At 41.1% G+C, this 20800-nt stretch overlaps 2 protein-coding genes across 3 annotated transcripts; one reads left to right on the top strand and one right to left on the bottom strand.

The window, feature by feature from the left end:
* Positions 1-1621: 1621 nt before the first annotated feature.
* LOC143503396 (heat shock 70 kDa protein-like) lies at positions 1622-4286 on the bottom strand. Its single transcript, XM_076995661.1, has one exon. It carries the CDS (start codon positions 3853-3855, stop codon positions 1924-1926), a length of 1932 nt encoding a protein of 643 aa, XP_076851776.1. The 5' UTR covers positions 3856-4286; the 3' UTR covers positions 1622-1923.
* Positions 4287-6699: 2413 nt separating this feature from the next.
* On the top strand, positions 6700-20398 carry cln3 (CLN3 lysosomal/endosomal transmembrane protein, battenin). 2 transcript variants are annotated; one of them, XM_076995662.1, is made up of 15 exons: positions 6701-7370; positions 7472-7514; positions 7665-7761; positions 8026-8100; positions 9824-9903; positions 10131-10216; positions 10367-10439; positions 10810-10953; positions 11104-11261; positions 11408-11460; positions 11637-11705; positions 17187-17242; positions 17370-17463; positions 17721-17861; positions 20175-20398. In XM_076995662.1, exons 1-15 carry the CDS (start codon positions 7322-7324, stop codon positions 20289-20291), a joined length of 1335 nt encoding a protein of 444 aa, XP_076851777.1. In that variant the 5' UTR covers positions 6701-7321; the 3' UTR covers positions 20292-20398. The 2 variants fall into 2 exon arrangements, with proteins under 2 accessions (XP_076851778.1, XP_076851777.1); XM_076995663.1 differs by lacking the exon at positions 11637-11705 and having other exon boundaries at positions 6700-7370.
* The last annotated feature ends 402 nt before the right edge of the window (positions 20399-20800 follow it).

The raw sequence follows: 20800 nt of genomic DNA on the forward strand, positions 1-20800 counted from the left end.
ACCACCTCACAAGAACGAGCCAAAGTCTAGCGCGCAATCAGGACAACGGAGGGGGTCATCAGTGCTTCAGGACATCTACAACAGCAGGGCGATTAAGCGGACTGGCAAAATGACAACCGACCCCTTTCATCCTGGAAACCCCCCTGTTCCAGCCACTAACGTCTTCTTCCCTCTGGTGGAATATTCATGGACATTTAAATCAGCACAACCAGATATGCGAACAGCTCCCCCAACCCCCCCTCCCCAGAGCTGTAGGGCTCATCAACCACAGTGGTCACTGCCCTTTAAACTTGAAACCTTAAACTAACCAAATAACTCCCGTTACTGTTGTACAGCAACTTCCCTGTAACTTATGCGTATTTGCACATCTGTATGAATGTAGCATTTTTTGCAAACGCTCATATTTTGTCATTTGTATGTAACAGTTTTTTATGAATGTGTCTACATGTTAAACATGCATATGTACAGATGTTCAGCTATTGGTTTCCATCCATGACTCTTTACTGTTCTTATTCTTTGATCTTGAGATTTGTCGTTTTATTTTCCCTTAGTTAAAATGCCTGTTAACAGTCTGTGTGCTTCTCACTTCTGTTTGGTAAGTAACATACTTGTTTGCACTCATCAAGACAAATTGCTTGTATGGGAAACAGTCTCGGTCTAAATAAAGTTTCTGATCTGAGCTGTCTGGCTGACTGAACTGTCACTGGTGCCAGTTGGGGGATTATTTATATGTCCTTAGGTAGCAGTAAGTACTGGTCACCAGTTGAGGAATCAAAGCAGATTTTGGTGAGCATGTTTCACTTGACATATAAGTAACTAAATAGATATGGAAAGCAATGATTAGTTTACGGAGGCATTGCTGGTTGTGAGCACATTATTGTGCTGATGAAAACGGTTAAGATCCAGTACAGAACAGCCCAGTGTTGAACTTTCCCTGATCATATAAGTTTTAGTTCAGTTGTGGATAAATGTCCAAGTCAGTCAGATGCTGCACAGTAGACAGAACTCGTAGACGAACACTGACCTCTGCTGTCCACTCTGACAGCCTTTCAATAGTTCATTTTTGCCATTTATTTACTTTCTAGGACTGAAGCCCTCAAAAGTCACACACTGATGTATTAATTGATATGCAGCTTAAAGACAGCCATTGGCTAAAAGCAGCTGTAAAGAAGTGCAGTTTTGAAATGTAATGAACAAACTAAATCGCTTTTTGTAGCATTAGGAAGAATCCTTGGGAGGAGCAGAACTCCAAAGCAACCCTTCCTCCTTGGGACATGCTGCATAGCAGCATTAATAAAGCAACCAGTCAGAACAGATCATAACCTGGAAACATTTGTGCGGTTTTCTTTCTCTGACAGTTCTAGTATTTGGGAAGGCCCTTAAAGAGCAGAACTGTGCAGAGTAGCTAATCATGAAAGCACCAATTGGCCAGCAGGTGTGTGTAAAGGCTCGAGAATCTTACCAAGGAGAAATCAGCCTTTCACCTCATAACCCTGAGAAGGGTTTTGTTTCCTTACTTTTACATCTTATATGTTCATGATTATAAGATAAATTACATTATGGACTGCCAATAACACAAAGGTAAGATGTTTTGTTCATAAAAGTTTATTAACAATAAATATAAAAATATCCATCCATCCATCCATCCATCCAATAAATATAAAAATATTTTAGATCAATATTTACAACATACAGTAGGTGTAATTTCCTTTTTGTGCAAAGTTTCATTAGTAAAACAGTTAAAATCTCACATGTTGACAGTACATTAACATTTTCAACCTTGTAGTACATTGAACAATGGCAAATAAAGTTATTTTGATCCATATGAATGAATCATCCGCATGCCATGAAGGAGCAACACTTTTCCAGATGGTAAACTAATTCTAAAAGAGCAATTTGAGTCCACATAAGAAGTCCATTTCTCTAATCGACCTCTTCAATCGTGGGCCCCTGGGCACTGGCCCCTGAGGCAGCACGGGCCTGGGCTCCACAGCCTCCAGCTGGCATGCCTCCCTGGTAGAGTTTGGTGATGATGGGGTTACACACCTTCTCCAGCTCCTTCAGCTGATGCTCATACTCCTCTTTTTCAGCCAGCTGGTTGTTCTCCAGCCACGAGATGGCCTGGTTGCACCTCTCCACGAGTTTCTTCTGGTCATCCTCACTGATCTTGCCTTTCATCTTCTCATCCTCTACACTGCTCTTCATGTTAAAGGCGTAGGACTCAAGGGCATTCTTAGCAGCAATCTTCTCTCTCTGGAGGTCGTCCTCTGCTTTATACTTGTCTGCTTCCTGCACCATCCTCTCAATCTCCTCCTTGCTCAGCCTGCCCTTATCATTGGTGATGGTGATTTTATTCGCTTTGCCAGTGCTTTTGTCCACCGCAGACACATTCAGAATCCCATTGGCGTCAATGTCAAAAGTCACCTCAATCTGAGGAACTCCTCGAGGTGCAGGTGGGATGCCCGACAGCTCAAACTTCCCCAGCAGGTTGTTGTCTTTTGTCATGGCTCTCTCACCTTCAAACACTTGGATCAGAACGCCGGGCTGGTTGTCTGCGTATGTGCTGAAGGTCTGGGTCTGCTTGGTTGGGATGGTGGTGTTGCGTTTGATGAGTGCGGTCATGACTCCACCTGCTGTCTCAATGCCCAGGGACAGCGGGGCCACATCCAACAGCAACAGATCCTGGACATTTCCAGACGTGTCGCCCATTAAGATGGCAGCCTGAACAGCTGCACCGTAAGCCACTGCCTCATCTGGATTGATGCTCTTGTTCAGCTCTCTGCCATTGAAGAAATCCTGCAGAAGCTTCTGGATCTTGGGGATTCTCGTTGAACCTCCGACCAAGACAACGTCATGGATCTGGGACTTGTCCATTTTGGCATCTCTCAGGGCTTTCTCCACAGGCTCCAGTGTTCCCCTGAACAGGTCAGAGCACAGCTCCTCAAAGCGTGCTCTGGTAATAGAAGTGTAAAAGTCAGTGCCCTCGTACAGGGAGTCGATCTCAATGCTGGCCTGAGAGCTGGAGGACAGGGTTCTCTTGGCTCTCTCACAGGCTGTGCGCAGCCTCCTCAGTGCACGCTTGTTCTGGCTCATGTCCTTCTTGTGCTTCCTCTTAAACTCTTCCACAAAGTGGTTGACCAGGCGGTTGTCAAAGTCCTCCCCACCCAGGTGAGTGTCTCCTGCTGTGGCTTTCACCTCAAAGATGCCATCTTCAATAGTCAGGATGGACACATCGAACGTACCTCCTCCCAGGTCAAAGATCAGAACATTGCGCTCTCCTCGCTTGCCTTTGTCGAGGCCGTAGGCGATGGCTGCGGCTGTGGGCTCGTTGATGATCCTTAGGACGTTCAGCCCAGCGATCACACCGGCGTCTTTGGTGGCCTGCCTCTGAGAGTCGTTGAAGTAGGCAGGTACAGTAATAACGGCATCGGTTACCTTCTGACCCAGATAAGCCTCAGCAATTTCCTTCATTTTCACCAGTACCATGGAGGAGATCTCTTCAGGGTAAAAGGACTTCTTCTCTCCTTTGTACTCGACCTGAACCTTTGGCTTGCCTCCATCACTGATGACTTGGAAGGACCAGTGCTTCATGTCAGACTGCACGACCGGATCGTCGAACTTCCGGCCAATCAGCCTCTTGGCGTCAAACACCGTGTTGTTGGGGTTCATGGCCACTTGATTCTTTGCAGCATCTCCAATGAGCCTCTCTGTGTCTGTGAAGGCCACGTAGCTGGGTGTGGTCCTGTTGCCCTGGTCATTAGCAATGATCTCCACTTTTCCATGCTGAAACACCCCCACACAGGAGTAAGTGGTGCCCAGGTCAATCCCAATAGCAGCTCCTTTAGCAGATGGCATCTTGACTGTTTGTGGTCACTATCTACAATTACACATATGAAAACAATGGCATCAATTAAGACAAATGCATTGAAACTAGTTATAAAACATTAACAGTAAGTACTGTTTTAGAATCTACTTTCATTCACTAGGTATTTAACATCAGCAGGCTATTGCTTACTGCTATTTTAAAAGTGGTGTAGCACATAACATAGAAGTAAATAAAGTTATAACACATTAACAGTAAGTACTGTTTTAGAATTTACTTTCATTCACTAGGTATTTAACATCAGCAGGCTGTTCCTTACTGCTATTTTATAAAAGTGGCCCAGCACATAACATGGAAATGAATAAAATTAAAGGCACTTACATTCAAGAAGGTTCAGAATTATCTGAAGATTGCGCCGCAGTTAAAGCCGTAGGTTTATTCCTCCTCGTTTGTGAGTTTATCACCGCTCCGTCAACGCTGTGCTTCCCACGAACTGCCGCTCGTGCCTTATATTGAAGTAGTCAACGCCCCCAGTCGCCTCGCGACGCTTCTGGAGATTTCTCCACGTTTGCGCGAGCTCCCCAACCGGTAGCAGCCCGTCCAACAGTACTGATGTGTATGAGAATGAATCAGTCCTTAAAGAAACCAATTCGCATATAAGCATACTGGAAGAGTTTTGGAAAGCTACAATTCCAATAAACAGGTAAAGAAGTGGTAACGTTTTTATTAATGGCATCCATATGCGAAAAGGGGAACAAGCATATATATATAGGTTCATATTTTACTTTTGAAAATTAGTTCAGCCTTCCTATCCAAAATTGTCTGTCTCTCACATTTAAAGACAACAAAATACGATATGTGGTTCAGTGAATCAGTTTAGAAAAGGTTTTCATTAAACCTGGATTTTTACACAGATTAGACAGATTTTACTTATATACGACAAGCTTAACCTAGAACATTCAGGAAAAAGTAAGAGAAAAAGCTAGAAAGGTCCTGAACCTCCCCTGTGCTCTCTCCGTAGAATGGTATGTTCTCGAGTCTGCGGTGGGAGGGCCGAATCAGCTTTATTCTAACTTGTTGGATTCGCACGAGCGTTGGAGAAACCGCTAGAAACGTCTGGAGGAGAATGATGGGCACTAGTGTTGCTGGGATATGTGTAAAATCAGATGGTTTATAACGCAGAAAAATGGAACGGGTGAAAACAGTGAGAGAACACTGTGGGTCATATTAAAGGGGAAACACATTCACACGGCACACCAAACAAAGGCACGTGGCCACTGAAAACAGTGAGACATCACTGTAGGTCATATTACAGTTTTTCTCAGTCGATTTGGTTCATTTCTCAGATCAGAATTGAAATTCTCAAAACTGTTCATTCAATCTCCAAATCTCCTTGTCACTTATGCACATCATAATTGCATTTCTCATTGTGTTTAACATTTTGCAAATGCTTTTGTACATTTTGCAAATGGACATGGACAGTTGTCTGTTGTTTTTTACATTATCAGTTGCTTATGTCATGTTTATCAAAATTTGTCTGTTGAATTGCTTACCCTCCAAAACATTTAGGCTTTAGGTCATCGCCTAGGTCATGCAAAAGTGCTGAACATGTTTTCATAATCTCTAAGGCATAATTTTATATTTAGTTTTTTGTTGTTACATTTTGGTAATTTATCCTAATTTGATTAAACTGTTTGCAAGTGAACATTCAGTTACAGTAAGAAAGGGAACTGCTGAAGGCTTAGATGAACCAATGGTCTCAACCATAGGTCAGAGGAGAATCTCATGAACCTTTACTGTAATTGGCAAATATTTATAGATGCTAAACACTAGTATCACAAAGTCTCATAATGGAAAGACAAGGTCATGTATAGGGTGGACAGCCAATAAGAGGAGTAAGACTGTGTGGTGTAGAGGGGTAAGACTGTGGTGTAAGGCTGAGGGGACAAAATAGTGAAATAAGGGCAACAATTGTGGACCATGTTTAACATGTAATCATGGTCTTACAATGGCTGAAGCTGGTCGTTGGGTACAGGTGAATATTGGAAGAACAACTGTGTCTTCAGTCGTTCAAACATTTCATAGAGAAAACATGTATATACTGTAATTCATAAATGTGCTCTCTGCTGTAATGCTGCACATTGACATAAATTCTGATGTTATTCAATTTTTTGTTTTGCATTTTTGCATTCTTATACGAGTTAGGATATCAAGACTAGCTCATAGGGGTAGCAGAGGTTCCATTTTCACGCAACAAGAGGAGGCTGTATGTGCTTAGGTTGTTTTGAATGTGTAGAATAAGTTTTTAATTTTGCAGTTTCTCCAGTCAGTTGTCTGTCTTTTCTGAATTTCAATCAGATTTGTTTTTGTCAACAAATTGCAGTGCAAATTATACAGTCAAACAATATTGCTGTACAAATTTGATTTCAGTCCAATTTCTTGCTATCAGTCTCCCACATACAGTCATGTATAACTTTGTGTTCCATGTACGTTTGTATGTGTGTAACGTATTTGATATACCACAGAATATGCAGCATTCTTGAAATCAAAAGCTTAGCTAGTTTCCATCAGAATATACAGTCTGACTGTGACTTATAGTTGCACTGATAACATGACTAAGTATTTTGACTGCCTTGTTCATAGGCATTGGCACACAGACCAGATATTCTGATGGCACTGACAAATTGTCTGACCTAAAAATTAGCTTTTGAGGCAAAAACAAAGAATTTTGAGTGAAGTGTGTGCTTTTGCAAAATTTCATTGAGTTTTGCTGTTTGCACTAACTGTTTTGAGAAATGCACTAGTTGTGATGCCAATGTAAACCATGATGTGAGAAATGAACCAAATCGACTGAGAAAAACTGTAAAGGGGAAACACAGACACACGACACACCAAACAAAGGCACGTGGCCACGGGGGCGAGAAGGGTCCGTCTGCACTCCGCCCTTCGCCACGGCTCGCCCCCTCTCCGGTGAAGCTGAACCGTGGGGTCGTGCCGACAATCTCCTGTGCATGCAGTTCTGGAGATACACAAGCAGGATTGAATGGATTCTTATAGTTACATGTTGGTTGTTCAGTATAGCTGCTATAGGCCTATGGGATATTCGGCTCATTCTGTATGTTCCTGCTTTTGCTAGGTCAGCTGCTCCATAAAACCGAGAATAGGGAACTGTTATGAGTTGCTCCAGAGAAGGGGGAATGGTTTGTGTGTTGCACACAAGTATTGGATCCTGATTGGTTGAACAGCTATGTAACCACATTGATGGCTTGTTAGTTTTTTGAGAGAATGAGGAACAAAGAAACAGTTTTGCTTTTAAAAAGAGAAGCGAATCTATTAACATATTTTGATTCATTCGTAAATTCGTGCCACAACTGTAAGTTCGTCAAAGACAGCACAATTACGCATTGAGTTACATGGTTAGACAGTTGGCAAGAGTAGCTAGCAAATGACCATCCTGCCTACTTCGCGTTAACGTCCACCGCTGTTTCATCATTCATCATGGATACCTCACAGAGCGTTAACCCGCACCCTCACACCGACCAAGACGGTAGGTGGATAACGGTTGCTGTGTATTCTAAGCTACCTTTTGGGCAAAAAGCTAGCTAGCTAACTGTACTGTCAATGGTGGGTTTGTTGATGCGTCTCTAGATAGAAGCAGTTGTCATCGGTGGAGGAATCAAAGCGGTTTTTGGTGAGTGAGTCCCACTTGTCAGATACGTTGCTGAGAAAATAGACACGGAAAGCAATACCCTGTTTTATGGAGTACTGTCGGTTGTGTCCACGCTGAGTTTGAGTAAGCTAACATGATTTCTCCCTCTTTCCGTCCGTCTTTTCCGTGTAGGCTGCTGGGTCTGTGCAATAACTTTGCCTACGTGGTAATGCTGAGTGCCGCCCATGACATTCTAAAGCAGCAGGAATCCCAGAACACAACCGTGCCTGTATGTTCTAGCTCTACTTGTATGCCTATCTTTTCTTTTGCCTGCAGAAAGTGGTGTTATTACATCCTTATGATAAACAGTTTGATTGCTAGCATAAAGTAGATTCATTTCTCATGAGAGAATTCTCATAACAACAGTCTAGTCCAGTGTGTCTGTTCAGTATTCACTTTTGCATGGCATTCTAGGTAAGGCTGGCTGCTGAATGCCATGAAGCTGCCTCATACATATTGCATTGACTGAATGCTTTGCCCTGTGCTTATGTAGACTCCAGCACCAGGTCTGCAGCAGTCAAACAGCAGCAACACCAGTCGTTACGACTGCAACCCCGTGTCAACTGCAGTAAGTCTCCCTCATGTGTGTCGACCGCAGTAAGTCTCTCTCATGTGCATCGACCAGAGTACAGTGTGTAAAATAAGTATTCGAACACCCTGCGACTTTGCAAGTTCTCCCACTTAGAAATCATGGAGGGGTCTGAAATTTTCATCTTGGGTGCATGTCAGCTGTGATAGACATAATCAAAAAAAATCTGGAAATTACATTATTGCTGCAAATATGTATTTGAATACATGTGAAAATCAATGTTAATATTTGGTACAGTAGCCTTTGTTTGCAGTTACAGAGGTCAAATGTTGTAGTTTTTCACTAGGTTTGCACACACTGCAGCAGGGATTTTGGCCCATCGCTTCACACAGATTATCCACATATCAACCAGGTTTCTGTGCTTTCACTGAGAAACACGGAGTTTGACCTCCCTCCAAAGATTTTCTATAAGGTTTACGTCTGGAGACAAGCTAGGCCACTCCAAAACCTTGATATGCTTCTTATGGAGCCACTCCTTGGTTATCCTGGCTGTGTGCTTTGGGTCATTGTCATGTTGAAAGACCCAGCCACGACCCATTTCCCTCTGACTGAGGGAAGGAGGTTGTTCCACAAAATCTCTCAATACATGGCCCTGGTCATCCTCTCCTTAATACAGTGCAGTCGTCCTGTCTCATGTGCAGAAAAATACCCCCAAAGCATGATGTTTCTACCCTCATGCTTCACAGTAGGGATGGTGTTTTTGGGATGGTACTCATCATTCTTTGTTCTCCAAACATGACGAGTGGAATTAAGACCACAAAGTTCTATTTATGTCTCATCTGACCACAGAACTTTCTCCCATGGCTCCTTTGTATCATTCAAATAATCATCCAAATTAGGGCAAACCTAAGACGGGCTTGGACGTGTGCTGATTTAAGCAGGGGAACCTTTCGTGCCATGCATGACTTTAAACTATGTCATCTTAGTGTATTACTGACGGTAACCTTGGAAACAGTGGTGCAAGCTCTCTTCAGGTCATTTACCAGTTCCTCCCATGTAGTTTGCATGGAGCCCCAGTCCGAGGGAGATTGACAGTCATGTATAGCTTCTTCCATTTTCTAATAATTGCTCCAACAGTTCACCAAGCTGCTTGGCAATTGCCCTGTAGCCCTTTTGACCCTTGTGGAGGTCTACAGTTTTGTCTGTGGTGTTTTTGGACATCTCTTTGGTCTTAGCCATGTTGGTAGTTGGAGTCTTATTGATTGTGTGGGGTGGACAGGCGTCTTTATGCAGCTAATAACCTCAAACAGGTGCTTCTAATTTAGAATAATAAGTGGAGTGGGGGTGGACTTTTTAGAGGCCTTTTGAGGGCCAGAATTTTTGCTGATTGGCAGGTGTTCAAATACATATTTGCAGCAGTAACACACTAAATTATTTAAAAAATCATACATTGTGACTTTTTTTTTTATTATGTCTCTCACTTTGGACATGCACCTAAAATGAAAATTTTAGACCCCTCTATGATTTCTAAGTCACACAGTGTTCAAAAACTTATTTTCCTCACTGTAAGTCTCCCTCAGGCACAGAAACGATCGCTGAGCTCTGCATGTGTTCCATGCACTGATGGTTTCATCAACACCCTCATTACACATGCTACTTTTTTATTTTGTTGAACTGCACCGCAAGTTAATTGGTTCATTGTGAAGTTGTGTGTTCACAGAGCCCTTACTGTGTCTGTTCTGTCATTCTCATCATTCTTCAGGCTGTTCTCCTGGCGGACATCATCCCAACACTACTGATCAAGCTCACAGCACCGTTTCTCATTCACAAAGTGCCTTATGGGTACTGTCAACAAATATGTAATATGAAGGGTCACAGTTTGAACAAACATTTAAACTGACTGCCTAACATCATTACCAGTCTCTTGATTTTCAGAAGCAATCTCTCTGTGTATAACAAGAAAAGAAAATATTTTACAACAGCATAGTTAATTCAGTTTGGGTTTATGTAACAATATGTGTTTATACACAAAATGCATTGTTTGATTTATTTGTCCTTGTGATTGACAGTTTCAGAGTGCTGACATGTGTCACCACTGCCACAGCTAGCTTCTTGGTGGTATCGTTTTCTTCAAGTGTTTCAATGAGCATCTTGGGTAATGTGCACATTTGCATGCGTGCCTGGGCGTGCGTGAGAGGGTGTGTGCGTGAGCAGATGTGTGCATGAGTGTGTGTGCATGTGTTTTGTGTGTTTTTTTTTTTTTTACCTTTGACCTGTGCTGATGCAGTGTTTTGCTGGTGTGTAGGTGTGGTCTTTGCCAGCGTGAGCTCAGGTCTGGGGGAGATCTCCTTTCTGTCCCTCACTGTTTATTTCAGCAGGTACTTGTTCCCGTTGCCCACAGCACTGTCACAGCAAATGAAGGTTTCAGTGTGGGACTTGAAGCTATTGCACTTCTGTCTCACAATAAATGTACCCAAATATATTATTTAGTGGTGTTAGATTTAATTTAACTGTTTTTAGAATTAAAAATTAAAATATTTTCTTGGTAGCAGATTTGTTCTTGTATAATTTCAGTTTGAGCTTCCCTGATTCGATCATGTGTTTCTGTTGTAAACATTAAAAACCTCTGTTTTCATGTGCACTTCATTAAGTAGTCCTGATGGTCCTGAGCTGCATTTGAAATACGAATACGAATAGTTTCAAATAGTTTCTATTTGTTGTTGTTTGTTTCATTGTTGGACCCTGTAGCGATGTGTTGAGTGGATGGGGGTCCGGTACAGGAGGAGCTGGTGTGGCTGGGGCTCTGATGTACTCCGCCCTTACACAGGGAGGTCTGTCGCCACGGGTTACGCTGCTTGTGATGCTGCTTGTCCCTGTTGTCATGGCGATCAGGTCAGACCAATTCTCCAAATGCTAGTACTTAGTACTTATTCTAATTTAGCATCTTTGCTACCTTAGCACTTATGCTAGCTGATTTGGCTCGGCTCCTTCTTGCTGTGTCATTTCTTCTTATCTGTTCTTTGCTTTTTTTTTCTCTTCCAGTTACTTCATTCTCCTGGTGTTTCCTCCATTGTTCCCGCAGTGGAAGAGCAGAGAAACACAGCTTGGTTCATCCTCTGTGGCCCAGCAGTCCAGAGAAAGGCGCCCCTTGTTAAAGGACGAGGAGGACGATGCCTGTTTTCAGAATGAGCAGAATGAAGGTAGGTATGCCTGTCTCGAGGCTCTCATGTCCACCTTCTAGAAGAGAGGTTTGTCTTCAGTATGGTGTTGGATGTGATAGGATATGTATGTGAATGTGTTTCGATAACTGTGAGAATCGCTAACCATGTCCTCTGTTCACTGACAGAGAACAGGACGACTGGACCTCTTACTTTCTTAGACAAGCTCCACATCCTAAAAGTGAGCTGTGGGTGGGTGTGTGTGTGTGTGGATGGTCTTCACTGACCTTCCTGTATACATAGACTTTTTGCATTATACTGACGTGTGTGTGTGTGTGTGTGTGTGTGTGTGTGTGTGTGTGTGTGTGTGTGTGTGTGTGTGCGCGCGCGCGCGGTGTGCACTTTTCATCACTACAGGGACTGCTGAAATTTATTTTGCCTTTAGGTTTGGTCTACTTAGCTGAGTATTTTATTAACCAAGGATTGGTGAGTGCTACTTACACATATACTACCATTATATTATGGTGTCGTACCATGTCAAAACTAGGGGGTGCAAAAACACAGAGCAAAAACATAAACATGCATGTTAAAATATTTCGCGAGTTCAAGTTGTGAGCACAGAAAGCCGAATTTTGGAATTTTTCTTCTCGATTTTAGGACGGTGCTCGTGCGACAAACACATTTGCTTTGGCTCTATTTTTGCGCGTTTTTGCCACTTTGTGGGTGGAATCATGGGCGTTTTGGCACTTTGGGGGTGGGCTCATGGGAGTTTCTTTCAGTGAATGCTATTGGCTCCTGGTTTTGTGACTGACAGTACACAGTCTTCAGAATATGGCGGAACAAGATGACCGTAGACAGACAAGTTAGCTACCTATTCAGGTTAAAAGTAAAATATGGGTAGATCTAACTTATAATTTAATAGACAAACTTAACACTTTCTAATGCGCATGAATTCACACACATTTCATTGCAACTGGGAGGCAGAAACACAAGTTAGCTTATATTTAAATAAAAATGTAATCGGAATCAGTCTCTCATCCTTCATTGTAAAAACTAATGCCTCTAGGAATGTAAGTGACTTTCTAAGCCCTTTAGGGTACTCCACACCCAGGACAAGGGAGATGTCCGTGCAGTCCTCTACTGTGATTTCCAAATCCATAGCGACTTTCTCCTGACTGTACTGTAAAGGCACTCCATCCTTGCAACCCCTTAACATAATGTGTGGTGTGACCATCCCAAAGGCACCGACTGGACAGAAATACAAAATACTACAAAACATCTATCCTTGAAGATAGTTGAAAAGCATAATATGTCTCAAACTGTAGACCTAACAAGTTGAAGATAAACAATCCAGACAGCAAAAAAAATATATTTTTTTTCAAAATGTATTTTGCCCTGTCAATTAATCTGTACCTCTCTAGGGTTCATTAGTTTAAATGTATTCCTCTGTCTTAATTTTACTCATTAAGTGTACAACACACAGTGGATGTTAAGAACATGCATGATTTAATGACAGAATTAAGATTGAAACAACTCTTATAACAACTTGAGAATGAGACAACTCTTATGTTCTAGCTCATTTCTATCCAAACATGGAATGACTTTACATTCCTGATTTTATGTGAATGTCCATTCCTAGTATAGAATGTAACATAAATAAAGAACCATGTTGTGAGATGCAAAGAACCATTTAAGCTTTAAAATGGTTCTTTGAGTTGGAAAGGTTCCATATGTAACCTTCTTTTACTAGAGAACCCATGAAGGACCCTCCCCCCCTTTTTAAGGGTGTATCAGCTGTTCGTTTAAATATTACAATTGTTAAGGAATATTAATCGTAGCTATGGTATGATTTAAGTGAGTGGAATTCAACAAGTGTCAGTTCAGCAGCACACGAAGGCCTACCAAAACTGTTTGCAATGAGACCACTGGTGAAAAATGTCATTGTCCTTTAAGCACTTTCGACTGCTGTGTATGAAACATATTATACATATAACCTTGGCTCGCATTGCAAGTTAAATCTATTTGGTTGCTAATCAACTTAATGTTTGGATATGAATAATGAGATGATTCGCGCTAATGCTAGCTAGCCAAACGAACATTCTTCGTAATGTTAATATGACCAACATGACACTAAAGCCAGTATCCTGAACTTTGTGTTATAGCTAGATATCTCACTAAGCCAGCTAGCTTGATTAATATTCGAACCACATAACGCATCAGTACAAAAATTAATGACCATGTTAGTAAAGCGTATTAGAGGTGTCTTCAACTAAGGATTTTCATAGTCGAATCTGATTAGTCAGATTTTCCCTTTAGTCGACTTATAGTCGAATCTTTTATCTATAGCATCTTAAATGGGATCCCGTTCTCATTCAGGACTTTTTTTCCACTTCAAAGTAAAAACCTAAAACACTCAGATAAATAAATACACATGGTAGGTTGGCTTTGTTCAGCTTTTATTTATTTATTTACTTTATTTTTTTATGAAACGTTAGAAAACATTAACAAAAAAAAGTCACCGTCAGTGCGCAGTGTGCATATCGAACTGTCAGACAGGCACTGTGCAAAATGTCAAAAATATTTTAAATAAAAATGCCTGTCTGAAAATATATAAAAAATTGCCACACAACAGCAAAAAAATATAAGTAAAGGTTCAAGTAACATGGGTTTAAAAAGCAAACAACAACAAAAAATGTTTATAGGTCTACTTGCTGAGACGCGACAAGACACCACGACCAAAATGGCATATGGCTGAACTGTTTTTTTTTTTCCTTACCTTACGCGTTTTAAATGGTATGCCATGTTGGTTGTTGTTGTGTGAAATGAAAGATGTTGATGACATAACTTGCACTTTACTTTTTCTTCTTTATCTTTTTCAAAATACTTTTGAAGTTTTTTTAGTAGCCATTATAATCTTGGCAGATGCTGACCATCCTGTAGCGTGTTCAGCTCCGCTCATTTGGATTGTGCAACTGCAGGGTGTGATTTATTAATGTGTAGTAAGGATGATGCTTATTGTTAATGCGCACACATCATTTAAAAATATTTATTAATAGAAATTAGGATGATTTTATTTGACAAAATAATTGATGGGTAAAATGCAGAGGACAAATTTCGATTGCGGTGTAAAATTCACAATTGACAAATATGGCACATTTTCACATTTTAAAAGGCTATTTATAACGAAAACAAAGACATTTCATGTAACAACTAATGCTTAGCAGCATCCTTGGGCACCCCCATGCAGTTGATAGTCGTTACGTTCATAGTTCCCCCACGTTCATAGTCGACTAGGGGCATAGTCGACTAGAGTTGAATCAGCGACTATTGCAGGTCACCCCTAATAGGTATTATGTGTTAAGTTTTAAAACTGACTGTCTATTAAATTATATTTATGAGTTGGATCAACCCAAATTTTACTTTTAACCTGGATGGGTAGCTAACACATCTTTCTACGTTCATCGTGCTCCGCCATCAGCCAATAGCATTCACTGAAAGAAACTTCCACGAGTCCACCCCCAAAGTGCCAAAACCTCCCATGAGTCCACACCCAAAGTGCTAAACCACCCATAACTCCGCCCCCAAAGTACCAAAAACGCCCCTTATTGTGCAAAATAAGAGCGGAAGCAAATGTTTGTCACACGAGCACCACATAAAATCGAGAAGGAAAAACATTTGAGCATGAAAAAAGACTAACCCATAAGCGCACAAAATTTGGCTTTTCAGAAATTACAAATAGCTTAAACTATTAAGTAAGAACTTACAATTAATATATAAAGTTTTTAATACTTATGAGTTTTTATTATTAATACCTTATTGTTATAATTATTGTAAATGAACTTCACTGGCAACACTGGTTTCATATATATGAACTTGTTTATTATCATTTGGCATCAAATAACATTTTAAACCATTACTGCTTTCAGTCAAAAGCAAAACAATGTGCTTCATACAAAAGATCAAGTGAATGTTTAAATCAATTAAAACATTCTTCCCACTGACAACACATATAATGTGACATGAACAGAAAGATTCTTCAAATCGGTGCGTTTAAGCAATAAAGTTATTTTTGAGCTATAAAATGTATGTTGCACAACATACAATTTGAGAGAGAGAGAGCAAGCATTTTCATTTATTTACTTGCTTCAACCAAGCTAAAATAAACACCAACTTTACATCCTGCTGGTAGTGACAGTGTATTTCTAACAAAAATGTCTGCTAAATTCTAAGAAATCCTATACAGTTTTTTATGACTGCTACAGTTTTTTTACTAACATGCGTTTCCCAATACTAGAGATACATTTTCAAAAATCTAAACACAGCAACACATTTACTGAATGCTAACATGCTACTAAATGCTAACATAAGCTCCAATCTAGCATTATCAGCAATCTCTCCAAACTAATACATTGCTAACACATCTATAAAACAGTTCGTTCCTGCCACACAATCTAATTGGTCTAATTGGCTCTAACCGATCGGATATTTCGCTATAACGCCATGGCTGTGATGAAGAATACAGTAGTCTTCTTTTCTTGTGTCTGCATTATCACAGCTGTTATTTCACCATAACAATCCATGTCGTCTTTTCTTACTATAATATGCCATCCTAGGTCACATTTTATGCATGCATACACATTTTGAGAGATTAAATCAGCAACAGCAGATATATAGACAACTTACCTCTCACACTTTTTGTTTGCGCTCTTCTTGGTGGGACGTTTCAGCTAAATTTAATGTTGACCAATCAGAGCAAATATCATGTATCACGTGACAAATAAATTTTAAAACTTGTTATTTTGTGTAGTTACAACCCAAAAACACAATTAATTTTAACATTTACGGCTAAGAAAGTGAAAGCAACTTTGATTTCCAAGTACTGGTAATATAATGTAAGATTTTAAGTAAAGATTACTAATGATTACTGGATTGATTTAGTAAAGATAACATTGGGGTTTACAGTGTACAGTGTACTACACATTTACTACTATTGTATTATACATATACAGTGTGTACAGCTCTGTTTGAGCAGCTACATCATTGTTGTTGTACTGTATTCAAAACCTATTGATACCCTTTAGTTTTTGCACACTTTGTGTTGTGGGTTTGATTTTGAATGGTTGACTGATTTTAAAATGCCATTTTATCCATCAATCTACACTTAAAAATCAAAACCTGAAACCTTTCAGAAGTCAGAAGTGTTCAGATAGTTTGATCAGGTGCGTCTGGTTTGCTCTTTGGTGTTTACACACAATTTACACTGCAGAAATCAAACCATCAAGAGCTGGACATGGGGCCTTGACCCGGGAGGTCAAAGAGAATCCAAATAGGCCAGAAGGAAACGTTCAGGGTCCAATAACACAACACACACGGTCATACATGTAAACCTATCAACATGTGCATCTGGATTCAGTTGTTGAGTGCAATAGTTGCAAAAGTGCAAAACTGACAATAGGTGTAGATTGAGTGAGTAGATAAATAAATAAACTTGAGCAAGTAGGAGGGCAGATCAAGGTGAATTATTGTGTTATTGAGTGGTAGTGTGTATTTGTATTATGGGGAGCTATGTGTGTTGTGATATTCAGCTGTTCTTGAGTGTAGTGTATGGAGAAAGCTTCTCTAGTAAGGCTGCCATGATCTTCATTTAGCTAAAGCACATGAGAGAAGGGGCTGGAACAGGTGATGGACACGCCCCTGTGGAACAGGACATGAGTATTGAATGATTAGGTGAAGCCCCATGTTTACTGCGTCTTCCACTGAGCTGTTGGCTGGGTGTGCAGACTGCACAGCAGGTGTGATGTTCTTCTGAAAAGCCGGCAGCCACAGAGGTCAGCGTGCTATTATTGTGGAGGATTTGAAACAGGACAGTTCTTTGCACAGCTCCTCTGTAATCCACTGTATCTGTCTTTAATAATGAAGTTTTTGTTTGTTTTATCGTGTCTTCTCTCGTGTGTCCTGTGACCCCAGTTAGAGCTGCTGTACTTCCGGAGTGCACCGCTCTCCCACGCTGAGCAGTATCGCTGGTAATACACCCATGCCCTCCACCTCTATCTCACCTCCACCTTCCCCACTGTTTGACCTCCACCTATACAGACTCTGTAACAGAGTCTGTACCTGATTGAGTGTGTGTGTATTGTGTTTGTGTCTCAGGTATCAGACTCTGTACCAGATTGGCGTGTTCATATCCCGCACCTCCCTCTTCTGTATTAAGATCAGGAAAATTTGCTGGTTGTCTGTTTTGCAGGTGTGTAAAACATAATAAAGGAAAAAAAGTGGTAAAGAGTTGATCGTGAGCAAGAAGATTTAAAGATTTAGAATGTACAATTATAATAATAGTAATAAATAAATGTTTAGTAAACATTAAATTAAATAAACGTAATAAATAAATGTTTAGTAAAATAAATGTTTATATTGACATGAGTTGACATGCAATTTGAGATTTGTGTTGAATTCATCTCTCTTTCTTCCCTTCCATTCCCTCCACCCCCCCCCCCCCCCCAGTGTATGAATGCTGTCTTCCTGTTTTTTTCAGTGTATTACCAGTTCTTGCCAAATGTCTGGCTTGTCTTTGTCATCGTCCTCTATGAAGGTTTGCTGGGAGGAGCGGCATATGTCAACATCTTCTACTTGATCCGCACAGAGGTGTGTGTTGTGAGTGTGTCCTCCGCACCTGTGTACCTGCACAGAGGTATGTGTTGTGAGTGTGTCCTCCACACCTGCGTACCTGCACAGAGGTGTCAGTTGTGAGTAGGGCTGGACAATAACTCAATATCAATATATATTGCGATAGAAAATGTTTCAATAACAGGGCGCTGCCGTTAGTTCATTGCATTCAGTGATTGATGACGTACACCACGTGTACACAGCCAGTGCTCAGCAACAGCAGCCTATGTGAGTTTTGGTTTGGCTCCAACGTGACACGCACTAGCTACAAAATGAGCACCGCTGACTACAATACAAATGTGACTGAACGAGCTACGATGAGTGATAATAAAGCGGACGAAATAGTTGATAAAAGGGCAAAGAAGTGGTTCGGCTATTGAAGATATTAATATTGACAAAGCCGATGAGTTTGTTTATTTGACGGTGATGTCGTGCTTCATGTTCATATATGAAGGCTGAATACAAATAAAAGGTTGACTATGATTTATACTATTTTTATTTCTAAAGTAAATATAGTTTTATAGGAGAAGGTTTATATACTTGACATTAATTTTTCAGACATTTGTAGGTACAGACATCCATTGTGGGCATTCTTGGCAGTTTTCTGTGGCTTTTATATTAATATCGATATTGCAATTATCGTATTGACCGAAATTAATAAATATATCGTGATATAAATTTTGCCCATATTGTCCAGCCCTAGTTATGTGTCCTCCGCACCTGTGTACCTGCACAGAAGTGTGTGTTGTGAGTGTGTCCTCCGAATCTGCGTACCTGCACAAAGGTGTGTGTTGTGAGTGTGTCCTCCACCCAGGGTACCCGCGGGTCCTTAAAAAGTCTTAAAATGTCTTAAATTTAGTTTTCCATATTCAAGGCCTAAAAATGTCTTAAAATGTCTGGAATTTTATGAGGGGAGGCATTAAATTATTATAAGTGTGTGTTGTTCAGTTGTTCTGCCTCGATGTGAACTTTGCCGAATCTAGCGCTAATGCAGAAAATAACCGCTCCAGGGTCCTAGTGCTAGATTCCTAGCGTTGGAGTATACGGCCTCAACAACGTCAACAATTTTCGTTCGCCAACCCCCCCCTCCGTCAACAATACTCGTTCGCCCATGCATCACACAGTTGCTGCAGATTTGTCAACTGCACATTCATGATGCGAATCGCCCGTACCACAACATCCCAGAGGTGCTCTATTGGATTGAGATCTGGTGACTGAGGAGGCCATTAGAGTAAAGTGAACTCATTGTCATGTTCAAGAAACTAATCTGAGATGATTCGCGCTTTATGACATGGTGCGTTATCCTTCGTTATCCTTCCACCCGGTGTGGTCATCTGCTGCTGTAGCTCATCCACTTCAAGGCTCGACGTGTTGTATGTTCAGGGATGCTCTTCTGCATGCCTCTGTTGTAATGACTGGTTATCTGAGTAACTGTTGTCATTCTGTCAGGCATTTGCGCCGACAGAACTGCTGCTCACTGGATATTTTCTCTTTTTTGAATCATTATCTGTTAACCCTAGAAATGGTTATGCGTGAAAATCCCAGTAGATCAACAGTTAACAGCCAACAGTTGTTCAGACCAGCCCGTCTGACACCTACAAACATGCCACGTTCAAAGTCACTTAAATCACATTTCTTGCCCGTTCTGATGTTTGGTTTCAAATGCAGCAGATTGTCTTGGCCATGTCTACATACCAAAATGCTTTGAGTTGCTGCCATGTGATTGGCTGATTCGACATTTGCGTTAATGAGCAGTTGGACAGGTGTACCTAATAAAGTGGCCAGTGAGTGTAGCTAAAGGTGAACCCTAGATATAGGTAAAGATGAACCCTAGGTGGACCTTAGATATAGGTGACATTGTCACAGGGCTGACAGGTGAACTCTAGTCTCATCTCCTCCCAGTCAGTCAAGCTCCACTGCATCTGTGTCATCCAAGTTGAAATGGTGTCAGAGCAACTTTGCTAGAATAGCTGTAAATAGCAGTCTATTATTCCAGTATGATATCTGCAACTGTGTGACAACAGGCTGAGCACTGCCAACTGCCACTGCTTATGTTATCTAATCTCCTCCTCTCGGTGAAACAAGTCCAAAACCAAAAGACAAGTAATGGTATAATCTCAGTTACCAGTAACACCAGCCATTTCACATTTATGAAATAAACGCTTTGACAACCATATTTGGATTCAGTTCCACCCGTAATACCTATACAGATGTGTGCAGAGATCCCTGATAACACCCTGTTCACACCTGGGCTATATTTTGATTGTGCTTTTTGGGGTTTTCCTATTGCAGACAGGAGAAGATGGACGAGAATTTGCCATGGCAGCAGCAAGCGTAGGAGACAGTCTCGGCATCGCACTCGCGGGACTGGCAGCCTTTCCTGTTCACAGCTACTTCTGTTCTATGTGAGAGGGGTAGAGGGGCCGGAGCAGAGCTGGATGGGGGGGCGGAGCTAGACAGACTGCTCAGCAGTGATGGTGATGTATGGACTGACAATAAAGGAAATTATGGAGGGACATGAGACTTAATCTTTCTCCACTTCTCAGCTGACATGTGATTATAAACATTTATAAAAGATCAGATTAAAAACTGAAATGTTTGCCTTTTTTATCTGTATGGACTCCCTGCTTCAGGTCAAATGAAAGCTTGCCAAAGCAAGAGTGCTGGACCAGTGAGACAGATGAACTCCTTGTCCGGTCCTCCCTAGTTGATATGGGTCATTTTTCACAGTGCTTTACTCACTGGGATGCAAATCTAACCTACTGTCATAATCGTTTTTTGTAGGGTAAAATGGTGAAACTATTAGTTAAAAGTAGCACCAGTTTACACTTTTAACTGGTTCTCCTTTGGGCTTCTAGGGGGTTCACTGCTGTCAAAGCTGATTCAGTTCCCTATTTACTGACTCAGCTCCCAGTTGA

The sequence above is a fragment of the Brachyhypopomus gauderio genome, chromosome 2 (genome assembly GCF_052324685.1).
Source record: "Brachyhypopomus gauderio isolate BG-103 chromosome 2, BGAUD_0.2, whole genome shotgun sequence".
NCBI lineage: Eukaryota > Metazoa > Chordata > Actinopteri > Gymnotiformes > Hypopomidae > Brachyhypopomus > Brachyhypopomus gauderio.